This window comes from Aspergillus ibericus (genome assembly GCF_003184845.1).
Source record: "Aspergillus ibericus CBS 121593 unplaced genomic scaffold BO80scaffold_23, whole genome shotgun sequence".
Classification (NCBI taxonomy): domain Eukaryota; kingdom Fungi; phylum Ascomycota; class Eurotiomycetes; order Eurotiales; family Aspergillaceae; genus Aspergillus; species Aspergillus ibericus.
In genome coordinates, this window is record NW_020292121.1 from 176,633 (window position 1) to 190,371 (window position 13,739).

Sequence of the window (13,739 nt, forward strand, 5' to 3'; positions counted from 1 at the left end):
GGGGGGACACACCATACTATGTACCGAGTACTCATCAGTACTCGGTACTACCACTGAAAGGGTACCAGGGGTGTATTCCGTACGTACTGGTATTGGTCGGGGAACGCCAAGCCCCGACGTCATGCCGTTTCGGGCCATTGTTCCTCTCCACTTTCTTCTGTTGTTGTTTCTTCTCTCTTCCATCCATCATATTCCTCTTCCTCTTCCTCTTCCTCCTCCTTAGTCCTTTTTTTTTTTTTTTAACCCTCTCAGTTGTCCTTTTGCTCGCTTTGCTGCTTCCCCCTCTATCCCCTCAGCAATCAATCATGGCTTCCCTCGCCGACTTTGTCGACTTCTCTCAGCCGTCTCTCCAATGTACGTTGATCCTCCCCCTCCCCCGGACGGTCTCTATTTTTCTCCCCGCATGTGATTCTCAACGTCTACCCTTCTCCAGGGGCCGCGCTGGCCATTGCTTTCAACCCCATCTTCTGGAAGTAAGTGCTCCAACTCGATAAACCATGTATGGTCACCTCCGTGGCTAACTGATCTTCGATCCAGCATCGCCGCTCGTGCTGGTTGGTCCTACCCACCCTTCCCCATCCTTCATGACCAGGCCCACAACTTCGGCCTGGGTCTTCCTATCCCACCGACTCCAGTATAAAAGGCTTATGGCAACTCTCTGTCATTGCGTCCTGTAGAGTATCGGAGTCACTTCTTGACTCGTATATTCGGTAATGCCTACTATGGTTGCTACTTTCTCGCCGTCACCATCTTCAGCCTGGGAATCCTGCGAGACCACATTTACCAAGTGGCCCTGGAAGACCAACCTTATTATGCCCCTGTGCACCAACCGATTCTCGGCGGCCTCCTCTTCGCCGTCGGCTCCGTCCTCGTTCTGTCCAGCATGTATGCCCTGGGAGTAACCGGCACCTACCTTGGAGATTACTTTGGTATCCTGATGGATGCCCCCGTGACCGGCTTCCCCTTCAACGTCACGGGCTCCCCAATGTACTGGGGAAGCACTCTGAATTTCTTGGGAGTTGCTCTTTACCGGGGCAAGGTCGCGGGGGTCTTCCTGACGGCCGAGGTCTTCATCTTGTACTGGTTCGCTCTTCAGTGGGAAGAGTAAGTGCCCGATCTTCTTTCCCTCTGTCCACAATGGCCATGGATACCCTTGCAACCGAAGACTGTCTCCGCATGTTCAAAGCCCCAACGCAAAACTCATGGACATGGTAATTCACTGACCCCGGCATGGTAGTCCCTTTACGGCGGAGATCTATGCCAAGCGGGAACGCGAGCGCGCCAAATCGAAGCAGGGCGGCAAGAGCTTGTAAGCCTGGGCCGGATAATGGGATTTCCCCGAGTCTGGCACCTACCCTGCTTCAACCCCAGGGCACTGCGATGCAGTCCAGATTGCCTGCGGGAACGGAGCTCGGACCTTCAATACCTACGCCGTTCGCGCCAGTCATCTAAGTGAAATCACAGACCTCACCCAGCCCTACAATTTAAGGCCTAGCAGAGAATACACAATTGGTTCTCAACAATGATCTGCTAGTCAACCAGTCAGTTGAGAGAAAGGAAGGAGAAAGAAAGGGGGACCAAAAAGGATTTCGATGGGCAGGTACGCAATAGCATATCTGCCGGCCGCGTCAGGCAAGCGAAAAGGAGAGATAAATCTACACAACTAGATAGGAGAAGAAAATCACCACTACCATTACCTCTCATGTAACAGGAACAACGGGTATCATTTGCTACGCTTGTGTAGTTCTGCGATGATCATCAGCTATCATAAATCACACCGTATCCCCGAGAAAGTCAGACGTAAAGCAGCTAATTCACTAGGCAAATCCCATAAAAGACCATCGCACAATCGTCGGGGGTAGCCAAAAGACACCGGGTTCCCTCAATCAAACACCACCAACTCCACGCTATGGATTTTCGAAAGTGGACGGGATGCGCATGCACATCTGGCAACAGCACCGTCCAGGCTACAATCAAGCCAAGGTATATAGAACGCCGGTCAACTTCCAGGGTCTGTCCGGTCTATGCCCGCCGGCCTCTGCCTCTCTTGTTCGCTGTCCGGCTTTCCTCCACCGTCTCGATTTCGTCTTCGTCGGCACCTTTTTTAAGATCCTCCCCTTCCGCTAGCCCCCATTTCTCCCGGTCATACCAATCTTCTCCATCACTCAGCTCGCCAACGTGGCCCTCCGCCTTGCACCACTCTAGCACGTCGTCTTTCATCCGACAGGCTCGAAGCAGAGACTCCAGCATGTGCTCGAACCCACGAACCGTCTCCTCCTGCTTTTGGACATAAGACCAAAGCAGTCGGCGGGTGTCTTCAGCTTCGTTGGGCGGGAGGCCGAAGTTTGAGTCTGGCCGGACCGAGTCCGGTATAAGGAAAAGCGGATGTGGTATCGGGAGACTCCCTAGCGTATCGTCAGACGGGGACGGGGAGAGCGACCCGGATTCTTCCTCCTGCTGTGGATTCGCTGCGTTGGCCTGAGCTCGCGTGGTCATTCGGCGGGGTGGCTCGGGCGATGATCCATCTTGCATTTCTGCATCTCTATCCGTCTCATCTACCTGGGTATTGTCCTGATGACCGGGGTCGGCATGCGCACCTCCCTGCAGGGCGGAACCTCCGTGCTCCTTCCCATCTCTGTCCAGGGTGCCATCCGAGTCCGACATCCGATCCCCGTCAGCGTCGGTGTGTGCTATATTGCTTCCATTGACTTGCGGTTCCAGGTTGGTAGTCTCCGAGTGATGCGGCAGGTCGCCAACTGGCGTATCAACTTCTTCAGATTTGGGCTCTCGGGTCTGTTCAAGCGTGATCGACACGAGATCTTTGGGGGGAATCCCCTGTTCATGGGCATCGGCCATCTCAATGTCCTTGTCCGCGGTGGAATGGCCCTGAGAACCCTCGTTGTGCGTGGCCCGGGACAACTTTGCATTACCTGCCACCAACGACGGGCCTTGTGTGCCGTTTTTCTGAGCAGCAGGCGCCCCTGGCGCCAAGTGGTTAGCAGTCCCGTTAGGCTTATACTGACTCGCGGGCGAACTACGTGTAGTGCTTGCCATCCGGGGCTCGAATATCAATCGGTCTTCCGGTGTTTCAACCGCTCCAGATGGCATCCAGGAACTATCGCCCAGAAATTGCCGGTGTAGATTCCTTGCCCGCCATAGAAGTGCTCTTTCCTGACGGAGCTTGGCTTCAATGGCCTGTGTCATGTGTAGCAGAGCCTTCGAGGTATAAGCATGCGATAGAGAAGGGTGAGTGGGAAGTTCGGACGGATGTTTCAGCGGGCACAAGAAATCTGATCGGGCAAAATCTATCAGCGGGATGTCCTTGATCTCCAACAAATGGTGGGCAGTTTATCTCACTTTCTAGCGCAATTTCCGAAAATGGATTTTCTTCCGCCGCAGCGGCATCGGCCTCGGAGTCTTCGTCATCCTCGTCCAGCTCATCACCTTCCGAATCGTAGCGCACAGGATTGGGCTGGAGGATGTAACGTGTATATCCAGCATGTTCGATTTTCTGTCAAGGGATACGCCCCACTAACCGTCAGTCGTCTTCGAGGCACATACTTCCTCGCCGTCGTCGACCGGTAGGCCTGAGAAGAGATGAGGGGCTGCGGGGGTGAAGCCAACCTGTTTGTAGAGTTCCTCGGGGTGTATATAGCCCAGGGCACCCTCCCGCACGAAGTTGGAGTTCGCGCGTAGCTTGTTGCCCCGATTTGTTGGTTGAGTGATCGGTTCATCGGGACCGGAGTCTAACAAAGGCGACAGTCAGTAAGACAGACGAGGCAAGCAAGACGAACACAGTGTCGAACGTACAGTCATTCTCCTTGCGGAGGGCTCTTTTCATGCCCACAATCGTGTCGGCAATCAGGGCCGCCTGCGCCGCCATGGCTAGTAGGATTGTAGTGACGGGACGACGGCAGTCAAAGCGATAGCGACAGACGCAGCCGAACGAATGAGAACGGCAACCAGAGGTTGAGCGAGGCAGATGAGGGAGAGGTTGACGGGGGCCTATCCGGACACAGGACAGGTCGACACCATACAGCCGTGGAATTGAGATCGGAGAGGCAGGGGAGGGCCGCGGGAGAGATGGAGCGAGGAGGGGAGAGAGAAACGAGTGAGGGCGAGGAGGGAACTCTTGCTTTTGGTCTGCAGCAGCCGGGCTGCTCTCCGGATTTGGGCCCAGCTGCGGGCGCCGTCCCGATCGCCGCCGCTAGGCCGTTTCGGGCCGCGCGTGATAAGGGCGCGCACACGTGATGCTATCTCATCTACAGAGTAGGGAGCATATCTAGACAGTACACACAGGTTCGCTTCAGCCGCTATTTCAATCCCCCTATAGCTCCTCTAATCCTCTGCATCCACCCACACCAATACCCCTTTCTTATCCGACCGCATGTCCTCCGTCGGAAGCACCCGCAACGTCTTGCTGAAATACGTATCGACCACGAGCAGCTGAGGCTGAATCCACAACCCTCGTTTGGATGCTAGCAGGTTATACCGAACCGTGTGCCGGCTCAAGGGCACCAAATGGACCACCATCGTTTTCGGCCCACTGAACGCGAAATTCTCACTGGCCTCCATGTTCAGATTGAATGTCAGAAAGTGCATGGACGGGTTTTCTAGCGTGTAGTCGAGATGAATCAACCCGGACAGTGACTTGGAGGCTTTGGCCGAGGCGAGTACCCGAGGCTCACCCGCTGGGATCACAAACCGGGGGATAGCAAGCGTGGACGTGGTGACGGCGCTACCGGCGGGGAGTGGACCATCGTCGGCTGCACTCCGCCTCCACTGGATCTCTAGGGCAAGATTCAAGGCTGTAGATCGGCGGTCACCCAGGATCTCCTTCTGAAGATCTATGATGAAGTTCGACTCGCGAAGCTCCTCTGGATGCATCTCCACCACCTCGGGGCTGACGACCTCCTCCGGCCCGATGTGACTGGTGGCTGCGCCGCCGAGTCCGAGTAACATCAATGACATCTTCTCAATCACCAGAGGCTCCAACGCAAAAGAGACGACCTTGGAGTTGAGACACCATCTCTGTTGCAAACCCCCAGGCTTGTTTTCCTCCCCCTCCTTCGCGAGTAAATCGTCGTCCACGGTGAAAAAGTCCGGCCAGGGCTGAGGATGAATGCGTGGGAGGAATTCGTAATTAGCCTCGAACGGCCGGATGATGGATAAGCCAACACGCATGGTTGCGATGATGGGCGTCTGGATATCCGAGACAAGGTTGTAAACGGTAGAGATTTCTAGCTCGTAATCCGAAGCATCATTGGTGTCGGCGACCACAATCGCTAGCTCTTGACGAGAGGAGCGCTCCATTACCCCTATCGTCCGTTTGATATAATGAGAAATGCCCTCCGTTGGGGTGCTTTCTCCAGAGCTGTGCGTCTCCGAGGGACTCTCCTCGTCGAGCCACCGGATCTTGGCCGCTGACTCGGGACGTCCGAAAAGCCTAGTCTCAGCGGAAACATCTGCAGCTTCGTCTTCTTCGTTATGGATGCCGATCCGGAGAACAATTTGTTCATTCGTGTAGTACGTTTCGCGGAGATTCAGTAGCTCTATCCGTATCTTTGGCGGTTTGGGCAATATCTTGCACCGGCCAGTATCCCGGCCTTTACCCACGCGTCGTCGGCTGGGGCCCTTCGAAGTCTGCTGCCACCAATATGACTCATGGGGCGTCAGATCAGTTATAGCGCTGGCAAGATCGAACTTTTCTTCCTCGACTGTCAACGTTATTGACGCAACTCGCGACTCCCCAGCTTCTCTGGGGATGCATGTAATGTCATACACCTTCGTCTGAGAAGGGCCAAGCGTCAGATCCGCAACCCCAGTCAAGGCTGTCAGCCCACTAGTGGGTGATTGGAGAGACGATGGGTCTTCTGCTATACTTGGGTCACGTAGCGAAGGCGATAATATTGTGCAAGGGGTAGTTTTATCAGCATCCAAGTTGTCGTCAGACTGAAGTCTTATTGGGCGAAGGCAACCTTCAAAAACGACTTTAACCTCGGAGAACCTGATCGGGCTTGCCGAAGGCTGAGCGCCAGAAGATATTACGAGTTGGCCCTTCAAGGGCTCGCCGACATTCCCTTCTGGTCTTTGGAATACGAAAGACGCCGTGACTGGAGATCAGGGAAATGTAAGCATATGGATGTCACGGGAGGCTTCGGTGATAACTTGCCGCTAGATACGATATCCTCCGCGCGCAAGACAACCGATGGCTTGGGCTCCACTAAAGGAATGCTCTCAAGGCTGTTGTGAAGGTCGTAAGGCCACTCAGGTCGTGGTGGGAATACTGATAGAGGATGACTTGTTAGATGTAGGACAACTCGACGCAAAGAAATCCTCACCCTTATGTAGCAATTCCCAGTCAACCCGCAGAACTATATCACTGTCATGTACTCGTAAGGCGCATTCCCGTAAGGCCCAACCAAATTGTGCCATGAGCTGCCACCAGCCCGAGCGTCGCCAGGACAGAGTCGGCCACAGAGGGCGAAGAATTTCATAAGCCTCCGACCATGAACCCAGACGCATGTGTTCTTCTGCGATCTCCAAGGAAAGACTCTCTGCTTTCCTAGTTTGGTCTCTCTTAGTGAACTCTTCGAGTGCCGCTTTCAATGTATTTATTCTTAGCAATGAGTGATTGAAACCGCTCGCTCCTGGCTGGGGTGCTTCGACATGCGGCTCGGGCACCAAGTAGGTGTCATACAAATAAGACTTATTTGCGATCTGTGAAGCGGGAGACTGCCCCGGAGATAATCGATCATCCTCTGGAATCTGCTCGGCCAAAATTCGACGATATTTGGTGTGCTGTGCAGATCGATAAAACCAATATCCCTCGTGGTGAAGCTGTTCCCACGGAATGTACGCGTCTGGAGTCGCTATCGACTTGTCACGTGGGACGAAGATTGAGTACTGCTCTTGAAACTGATCCTGGGGGATACCCACCGAGGTGAAGTGGGGAATACCGGCTTGACGGACTAGTTGAGCCATTACCATGGACCATCTAGCCTCCCATGCTTCCCAGCCATAATTTTTGGTGCCCTTGCCTCGACGATTGATAATGTCTTGTGAACGGTTTCGATGACTGGTCCAAGACCGCACCGCGGGAGTTGTTTGTCCCGTCAATAGCAAACAGCGGATGATGCGTATGGCCAATGCGTCGCCCAAAAGTCGCGCATCATTGAATCTAGGGTTCCAGCCAGCGATGTATTCGAATACCTCTTGTCCGAATAGAGTCTCGTATGCGCTTTCGTAGTTTCTCAAGGCCGCATCTATCTCTTGGCGAAATTCCGCGAAGATCCCCAGTTTGAATTCGTATCGGACATTCCACCCCTGTGTCGATAAGGTCTGGGAGGTTCCACTTGTCGGAGGTGCTGTCGGCGGGGGAATGGTGCCTCGGTTTCGTTTGCGCCTGGCGTGCTTTGACAGATCCCGGTAGTATTCCATCACCGATGGCTGAAGAAGAGACAACAGGGACGTTGCGAATTCCTTCAACTCCACCGAAGTTGCATCGGATGGAAGGAGAAAGATGGATTTCTGGTCTAGATTGGTTGCCCTCCGAATGCTTGCCATTCTGTCCTCAGCATCCCCAACATAGTTGCCTGTGCTTTCTTCCGACAGGAGGACAACTATAAACCGAGTCTTGTAGCCAGAGGCGGACCATTCTTTTTTCAATCCATTTATTTCTATCTTGAGTTGGTTGTCGCGCAGCGAGCTCATATTAGGGTCGAAGCAAAAGGGGAAGAAGTCGATGACTGCCGCAGGAACAAGGTCCTGGTGCTTCGTGACCCATAGAGGGCTAAGCAGACCATCAGGAAAAGTCGGCGAGCTGGGTGTCAATGGAGATATGGGAGAGTGGAGAATAAAGGACGTTCCACGCGATATGTCGTTGTCTTGTCCGGCCGTTGGGCTAGTCGGGGTAGATAAGAGTGGGGGATCAGCTTTGCGCGGGGGGAGACTGTAGGACTAGACGGGCTGTCAGTGGAGATGCGCACGAGCCTGGAGGTGAAAGAGAATATGAAATCCGAATGGGTCTAGCAGAGGAAACCAGCGCGTCGTACGAATATCACACTTTGTCTGTGGGCTCGGGTGGGCTATTTGTTCGTCCCCGGGGTCAAGATGCAGCGGGGAAGGGGTTAATGCTTTGGGAGTCAACGTGCATCGACCTACCCGTCCAACACTCTTGATCTTGTACTCGAATTTAGTTGGGTTTGCATATGCGCCATCTCTAGGGTCCCATGGGACACGGGAAGCATCTTCCTCTAGAAGGACACGCCGCAATTCCTCCGCGACTGAGCCGCTCAACGGCGGGAAATCCGAGTATATCTTCACGCCTTTCTCCCGGAGGAGAGGATAGTCGGCCCGCACGTGTTGCAGATCATCGCCCGAGCTTGCCTCGAGACCGGAGAGCAGGATAAATGGAAGGTTGTGGGCGACATAATCTTCCGGGTAGGCATCCATTGCGGACACAAGCTGTTTCGTTGGTATCGGTCACCGCATCTCTGGCTGGATCGAGGGGTGTTCAACGGTCACCACGGGGGTTGACTAGTCCGAGAATAGCTTGCAAGACGAAGTATGAGGTGCCGGGTCTGCTTCGGGAGCGCTGTGAAGAAAGGGTTTCTCTCGCTCTTTGCGGTCGCGGACTTCAACCTGGATCAACACTCAAGTTGGAGACGATTTGATGGTCCGTTTCGGTTACCATCGCCGAAACATGCCAAGCCTGTCTGGGTCTGTCGGGCATCATGGAACTTCAACCATTCCATGCCTCTTCTCGCAAGAACATTCCACTACGATAAGATGAGTGCCTTCTCAAAGATATGGTGGATCTTGGCCGGCTTGACTGATTGTCTGATTCTTTGAGGCCACAGAACTTGCATGGTTACCTCATCACTACTAGTACCTGGGCCTGCCACAGTGAAGTCAAGATATATAATCGAGCCCACCAAAGTCACCAGGTGCTTAACAGCAAACTTATTAAGGACGTAAGGACAAATCTAATGCTTTCAACCATACTGATTCGAGCCCAGTCCCACAGAGTTGGAGGAAACCCGCCGTTCAATTTCATGCTAATCCAGATGGTGCATGTTTTACTGAAAGGAGATTGACAACTGCAGTCTCCAGACTCCAGAGACATGATCATTACAGTATCTGTGCATTTGGCTCCCGTGTCGAGCACAGCCGGATGGTTTCCCCCCAAGTTGCTTTAGGCGAGACATGGGTGGCAGTGGATCCACTTGACCTCGCGCAGAATTCTGTGGTTCTCGCCAGTCCAGTCATTATCCGTCATTGCCTTGTGTACGAAGTACGCAGTACATCGTGGTAGACGACATGATCTTGGATGGACCGTTAATATTTAGTTTTCTGCCTGGCCACTCACACCATGACGCCATAGCATGCAGTCTGAATGCACAAGGCCCATCCATGATCCAGATGATGGGATCTAACGACCTTGCATATCGTCCACGGTTGGACGATCATTGTTGGAGTTATGCTTGGACCACAAGCCACGAATGATGTTGGGACCTGGGAGGCGGAAAAGTCCGTCCCAGGTTCCCGGATCCAGAACCATCGACCCTCATTTCGATCTCAGCCAGCCTGTGGTCCGGTGGGGAATTGGACGACGGAAGCCTCCATCCAGTTCGTGGCGATTTCGTCGCTTCCGTGGACAAAGGACAAGCTAGTAACACCGAAGCAGTGAATACATGGGTTAATAACTCTCAGTTACCATATCTAGATTATCTAGGCCAGGGTGAGCCTGGTGGGACACTCACTGTCATCATCGGTATCGTTCTGGCATCAGTTTTGTTCCCATTCCCCCTTGATTCCGACCAGGGGTCCTATCCCTCCTAGGTAGGTATCTCATGTACAGCGCGACCCTGTTGGAACGGAGGGAATGATCCATGGAAGGGAGCCATATGCCCCTGTAAACAAGAGACCTGCTACACCCTTAAAATTTGGATCTGCGAACGGTGCGGAGGATGAAATGGCGCATTCAATTGGAATCGAGGAGTGGAGGCCATGCAGGGACACTAACACCGGGCGGGGGCCCGGCCAGGCAAATGACAGTGCAGCATCGCCCTCGAATTTCTCTTAGCCGTGAATTAATCTTCTTTCAAAGCATCAGGTGAGGGAAACAAGCAGAGGAAGCTGCTGGTTGTGGAAGGAGCACCCGGGGTCACGATGAAGGTTCAGACTTCTTTCTTCATCTCAATGGCTTTGGATCAATTCAATTGATAATTGATCTTCCACCCATCCTTCCGTCCTCCTGCCCCTCCATCCCTCGTCCTCCTCTCTTTTTCTTTTTTTTGGTACTTCCCTTGATCGATCCTACTTCCGTCTTTACCTTCGCTGGGCTTCCCCTTTTCCTTTTACGAATTAATGCGATAGTTTCCTTATCCACTCCTTCCACCAATTCCTCTCTCTCTCTTCGCGTGTTTTGCTGTATACAAACCCGCAGCCTTCAGTCCCTCCCGCTCTCCCCCCTCGGATCGGCACCTCCCACCCCATCCTCTTCGTTAAGGTCTCGCCTCTAGACAACCACATTCGGCAAGGGGGCTGACTTGCAGAGTGCAGGGGCTTTGATAGGGCCGCCCTGGATCTTCCAGCCTGCATTCTGACTGGCATATGCGTCAAGCGCCCGCAGTCTATTGATTATTGCCGTTAAGCTACCGAGCTTGTAGACGCTATCTTGCGTTCTCACTGGATCATGCAAGCGCGCACTACGCTCGACCGCATATATCGTCGGTGACTGTCTCCTGATTCTGGCCGGGGTGAACTTTTTTTGGACCGTCATCTTCCCTGTCAATGGCTGCCATGGATCGTGTGGAGGATCCTCTGGCGTCAAAGGTTGATGCCCCTTTTCAACCCTCCCCTCTGGTCCCCCGGCATCACAAGTCCACCCCTTCGCGCTCGCATTCCACTGACCCTTCGACAACGGTCGACCCGGCCTCTCCCGAAGTCATCTCCTCTCTGATCTCATCGCTCTCAACGATCTCGGTGCCCCTCCAGACTCATTTCGATAACGTTCCGCGCATTGGTTCGGAGACAGCCACTTTGCCCGTGTTCACACCCTCAGGTCAACATTCCAGCCTCAACCAACGTCAGCTTAGCGAACATGATTATGGAGTGAGCAACAGGGCGCGCCAAGCGTCTGAGGAGGCGTTGCAGACCCCCTTCTTGCACCCGGATGATGCGGCTGCTCCTCCTGTCATTCGCATGGCACGGGCGCCTCCATCCCCCAAATCCAAAGCGGCTCTCGATCCCCCTTTATCGCCAGGAAGGCCAACATCTAGGGGCTCATATACTTCATCTAAGGCTGCCTATGAAGACTCGGCATTCGGTACAATCACAACGGAACCCGGGCCTCCTCGAGTCTCGACTGCTAACAGTGTCGCATCCTCGGGCTCCAGAAAAAGCCTAAGAAACCAATTTAGCCTCCTCAAGAGGCCGTCCCGCGAGTTCTGCGGTGATAAGGATAGGCAGATTGATCGGCTGCGCAAAACTAGTAGTTTTAACGACGGTTTGAGACACAACGTACCGCGCAGTCGGGCCAGCATACGCTCATTGTGCTCTATGGCCGACGTCGCCGAAGAGACACGCCCAGTACGATCGGCCACCGAGCCCACCAGAGAAGCTGCATTTAGCAGACCACCCAGTAAGGAACGCCATTCCTTGCAAAACGCCCGAGACAGTGCGCCGAGTACGCCCGGTGGCATAGGCAGTGGACGAATTATTCCTGCTCGGGAGTCATCCTTACGGCATAGCTTCTCTTCCAGCCCAAAACATCGCAGGTCCACCCACCATAGTCGGTACTCTTCAACAAGTAGCAGGGAGATGAAAATGGACAGCGCAGTTTCAGGCATGAGCAACGAGGCCGAACAGGTAACGAAAAGAATTCAAGAGTTGAAAGATCAGCAGCAGAAGATCAAGAGCGAACTAGAGATAGATGATACCCCAGACAAGCATTCTAAGGCCGCACCCGTCGCACCTATTCGGCAGCCGCAACAGACCAGTGACAACAGCGAATCTATTGGGCATAGACAGGCCCGCCAGGGAGATGGCGGATTCGACGAGAGCGCGCCGGCCCCAGCAGTGATGACGGGCAAGAGCCGCTCTATAACTCGCAACGGCCCTCCGCTGGCCTCGAAGTCAATCAATGCTTTGCCGCAGTCTTTGGACAGACCAGATCCTCTCGCTCGCTACAGTGGGCCTTTGGAGCAGCCAACCCCTGCTCTATCTCACAGGCGCTCCCCATCTGATACGGCTGCTCCTGTTGGTATTCCGACTGGAGAGGAACGCCCCTCAAGTTCCGATTCTCTTGACCTCGCTGTTTATGACTACATATCGTCTCCAAAGCTTACTCAGAGAGTGTTTCATCCCACGTCCGGCCGTACTATTGCGTTTTCGGAAGTTGGGGACCCTAAGGGCTATGTGGTACTATGTTGTCTTGGCATGGGCCTAACGAGGTATCTGATGGCGTTCTACGATGAATTGGCACGGTCCCTGCGCCTTCGGCTTATCACATTGGATCGTCCTGGCGTGGGTGAGAGCGGGCCATATGTGGATGAGTCGGGGACTCCTCTCAGTTGGCCTGGTGAGTACCATTATGCCCGAGATACTGTTTCGCATTCGTTCATAGGTCCACTGACGGTAATGCAGACGATGTTGCGATTGTATGCAACCACCTGAAAGTGACCAAATTCTCGATTATGGCGCACTCTGCGGGAGCAATATACGCACTGGCCACTGCATTAAGGATCCCACAGCATATCCGGGGCCGCATTCATTTGTTGGCTCCGTGGATTCCGCCTTCTCAGCTCTCTAGCATTGGATCACAAAAGGCTCCCGTCCCCACTAATGCCGTTCCATACTCTCAACGGATACTTCGAGCACTCCCAACGTCTATTCTCAAGGTGGCCAATTCGAGCTTCATGAGCGCGACCAGTGCGAGCCTTACCTCGAGTCTACCCAAGTCTCCTCGACGGGCCAAACGAAAAGCGATGCTGAAGGACAGCTCCAGCCCCACTGGTCTTGAAGCCAAGGGCACGCAACGACTTCCGTCCAAGGTCTATCAGCAAGGGGCGGACTTCAAAGCCATTGAGGGCCTGAAGGCACCGGATATCTCTGTCGGGGAGAGTTATCAGAAGAGTGAGCCCACGAAGAGTGAGATCTTGCTTGCCTCATCCCAAGAACGCGAACGCCAGACCGATTACGACAATCGACTCACCCATAAGATCTGGGAGCTGGCTACTACAAATGCGAACCCGGCGGTGGATTTGCTGGTTTGCCTCGAGCGCCGCCAGCCTATTGGATTTCGATACATGGATATCACTCGGAACGTTGTGATTCACCACGGAAGTCGAGACACCCGTGTCCCTGTTGACAATGTCCGATGGCTGGGCCAAACGATGCGGCGTTGTGAGGTCCGAGTCCTGGAAGGGGAGGGCCATGGGCTGATGGCTTCTGCAGCGGTAATGGGCAATGTGTTAATGGAGATTGCCAAGGAGTGGGAAGATTGGATGATAGTGGTGCAGGGCAAGCGCAGAGCAACCGTGGGAACACGCTCAGGCATCGCGGTTCAAGCATCATGATGAAGATGCAGTGAATGGCTGGTGTTGCCCGCCCGGACGCTCTCCAAGAACCGAAGAGAAGGATAAAGGAAGATGGAGGGGAAAGAGATCCCAAGTCATTGGATGGATCTCCCTGGGAGCAGCTTTAAACGCTACGGGGATTGCTCAGTTGTACCG

The 13,739-nt window shown here is 53.9% G+C and overlaps 4 protein-coding genes across 4 annotated transcripts; 2 read left to right on the plus strand and 2 right to left on the minus strand.

The window, feature by feature from the left end:
- The first annotated feature begins 227 nt into the window (after nucleotides 1-227).
- Nucleotides 228-1,682, plus strand: BO80DRAFT_425747 (bifunctional phosphatidyl-N-methylethanolamine N-methyltransferase/phosphatidyl-N-dimethylethanolamine N-methyltransferase). The gene is made up of 5 exons (XM_025719591.1): nucleotides 228-354; nucleotides 434-473; nucleotides 538-554; nucleotides 678-1,104; nucleotides 1,238-1,682. Exons 1-5 carry the CDS (start codon nucleotides 306-308, stop codon nucleotides 1,311-1,313), a joined length of 609 nt encoding a protein of 202 aa, XP_025574578.1. The 5' UTR covers nucleotides 228-305; the 3' UTR covers nucleotides 1,314-1,682.
- Nucleotides 1,683-1,705: 23 nt separating this feature from the next.
- BO80DRAFT_425749 (RXT2 domain-containing protein) lies at nucleotides 1,706-4,127 on the minus strand. Its single transcript, XM_025719592.1, has 4 exons — nucleotides 3,811-4,127; nucleotides 3,625-3,746; nucleotides 3,358-3,511; nucleotides 1,706-3,290 (listed from the first exon to the last, which is right to left on the minus strand). The coding sequence occupies exons 1-4, from the start codon at nucleotides 3,881-3,883 to the stop codon at nucleotides 2,023-2,025; spliced, it is 1,617 nt and encodes a 538-aa protein (XP_025574579.1). The 5' UTR covers nucleotides 3,884-4,127; the 3' UTR covers nucleotides 1,706-2,022.
- A 16-nt stretch (nucleotides 4,128-4,143) lies between these two features.
- BO80DRAFT_425750 (uncharacterized protein) lies at nucleotides 4,144-8,748 on the minus strand. Its single transcript, XM_025719593.1, has 4 exons — nucleotides 8,164-8,748; nucleotides 6,342-7,959; nucleotides 6,173-6,286; nucleotides 4,144-6,113 (listed from the first exon to the last, which is right to left on the minus strand). Exons 1-4 carry the CDS (start codon nucleotides 8,452-8,454, stop codon nucleotides 4,339-4,341), a joined length of 3,798 nt encoding a protein of 1,265 aa, XP_025574580.1. The 5' UTR covers nucleotides 8,455-8,748; the 3' UTR covers nucleotides 4,144-4,338.
- A 2,058-nt stretch (nucleotides 8,749-10,806) lies between these two features.
- On the plus strand, nucleotides 10,807-13,583 carry BO80DRAFT_357441 (alpha/beta-hydrolase; the record flags this gene model as incomplete). Its single annotated transcript, XM_025715838.1, has 2 exons — nucleotides 10,807-12,586; nucleotides 12,652-13,583. The coding sequence occupies 2 exons, from the start codon at nucleotides 10,807-10,809 to the stop codon at nucleotides 13,581-13,583; spliced, it is 2,712 nt and encodes a 903-aa protein (XP_025574581.1).
- Nucleotides 13,584-13,739: the final 156 nt, after the last annotated feature.

Coding starts and splice junctions, on each gene's coding strand:
- BO80DRAFT_425750 (XM_025719593.1), bottom strand. CDS start 8,454: ATGGATGCCTACCCGGAAGATTATGTCGCCCACAACCTTCCATTTATC. Junction 7,960..8,163: donor AGATCAAGAGTGTTGGACGG/GTAGGTCGATGC, acceptor CAGCCCGTCTAG/TCCTACAGTCTCCCCCCGCG. Junction 6,287..6,341: donor CTGGGAATTGCTACATAAGG/GTGAGGATTTCT, acceptor ATCCTCTATCAG/TATTCCCACCACGACCTGAG.
- BO80DRAFT_425747 (XM_025719591.1), top strand. CDS start 306: ATGGCTTCCCTCGCCGACTTTGTCGACTTCTCTCAGCCGTCTCTCCAA. Junction 355..433: donor CTCTCAGCCGTCTCTCCAAT/GTACGTTGATCC, acceptor ACCCTTCTCCAG/GGGCCGCGCTGGCCATTGCT. Junction 1,105..1,237: donor TTCGCTCTTCAGTGGGAAGA/GTAAGTGCCCGA, acceptor CCGGCATGGTAG/TCCCTTTACGGCGGAGATCT.
- BO80DRAFT_425749 (XM_025719592.1), bottom strand. CDS start 3,883: ATGGCGGCGCAGGCGGCCCTGATTGCCGACACGATTGTGGGCATGAAA. Junction 3,747..3,810: donor CCTCCGCAAGGAGAATGACT/GTACGTTCGACA, acceptor CGCCTTTGTTAG/ACTCCGGTCCCGATGAACCG. Junction 3,512..3,624: donor CCGAGGAACTCTACAAACAG/GTTGGCTTCACC, acceptor ATCCCTTGACAG/AAAATCGAACATGCTGGATA.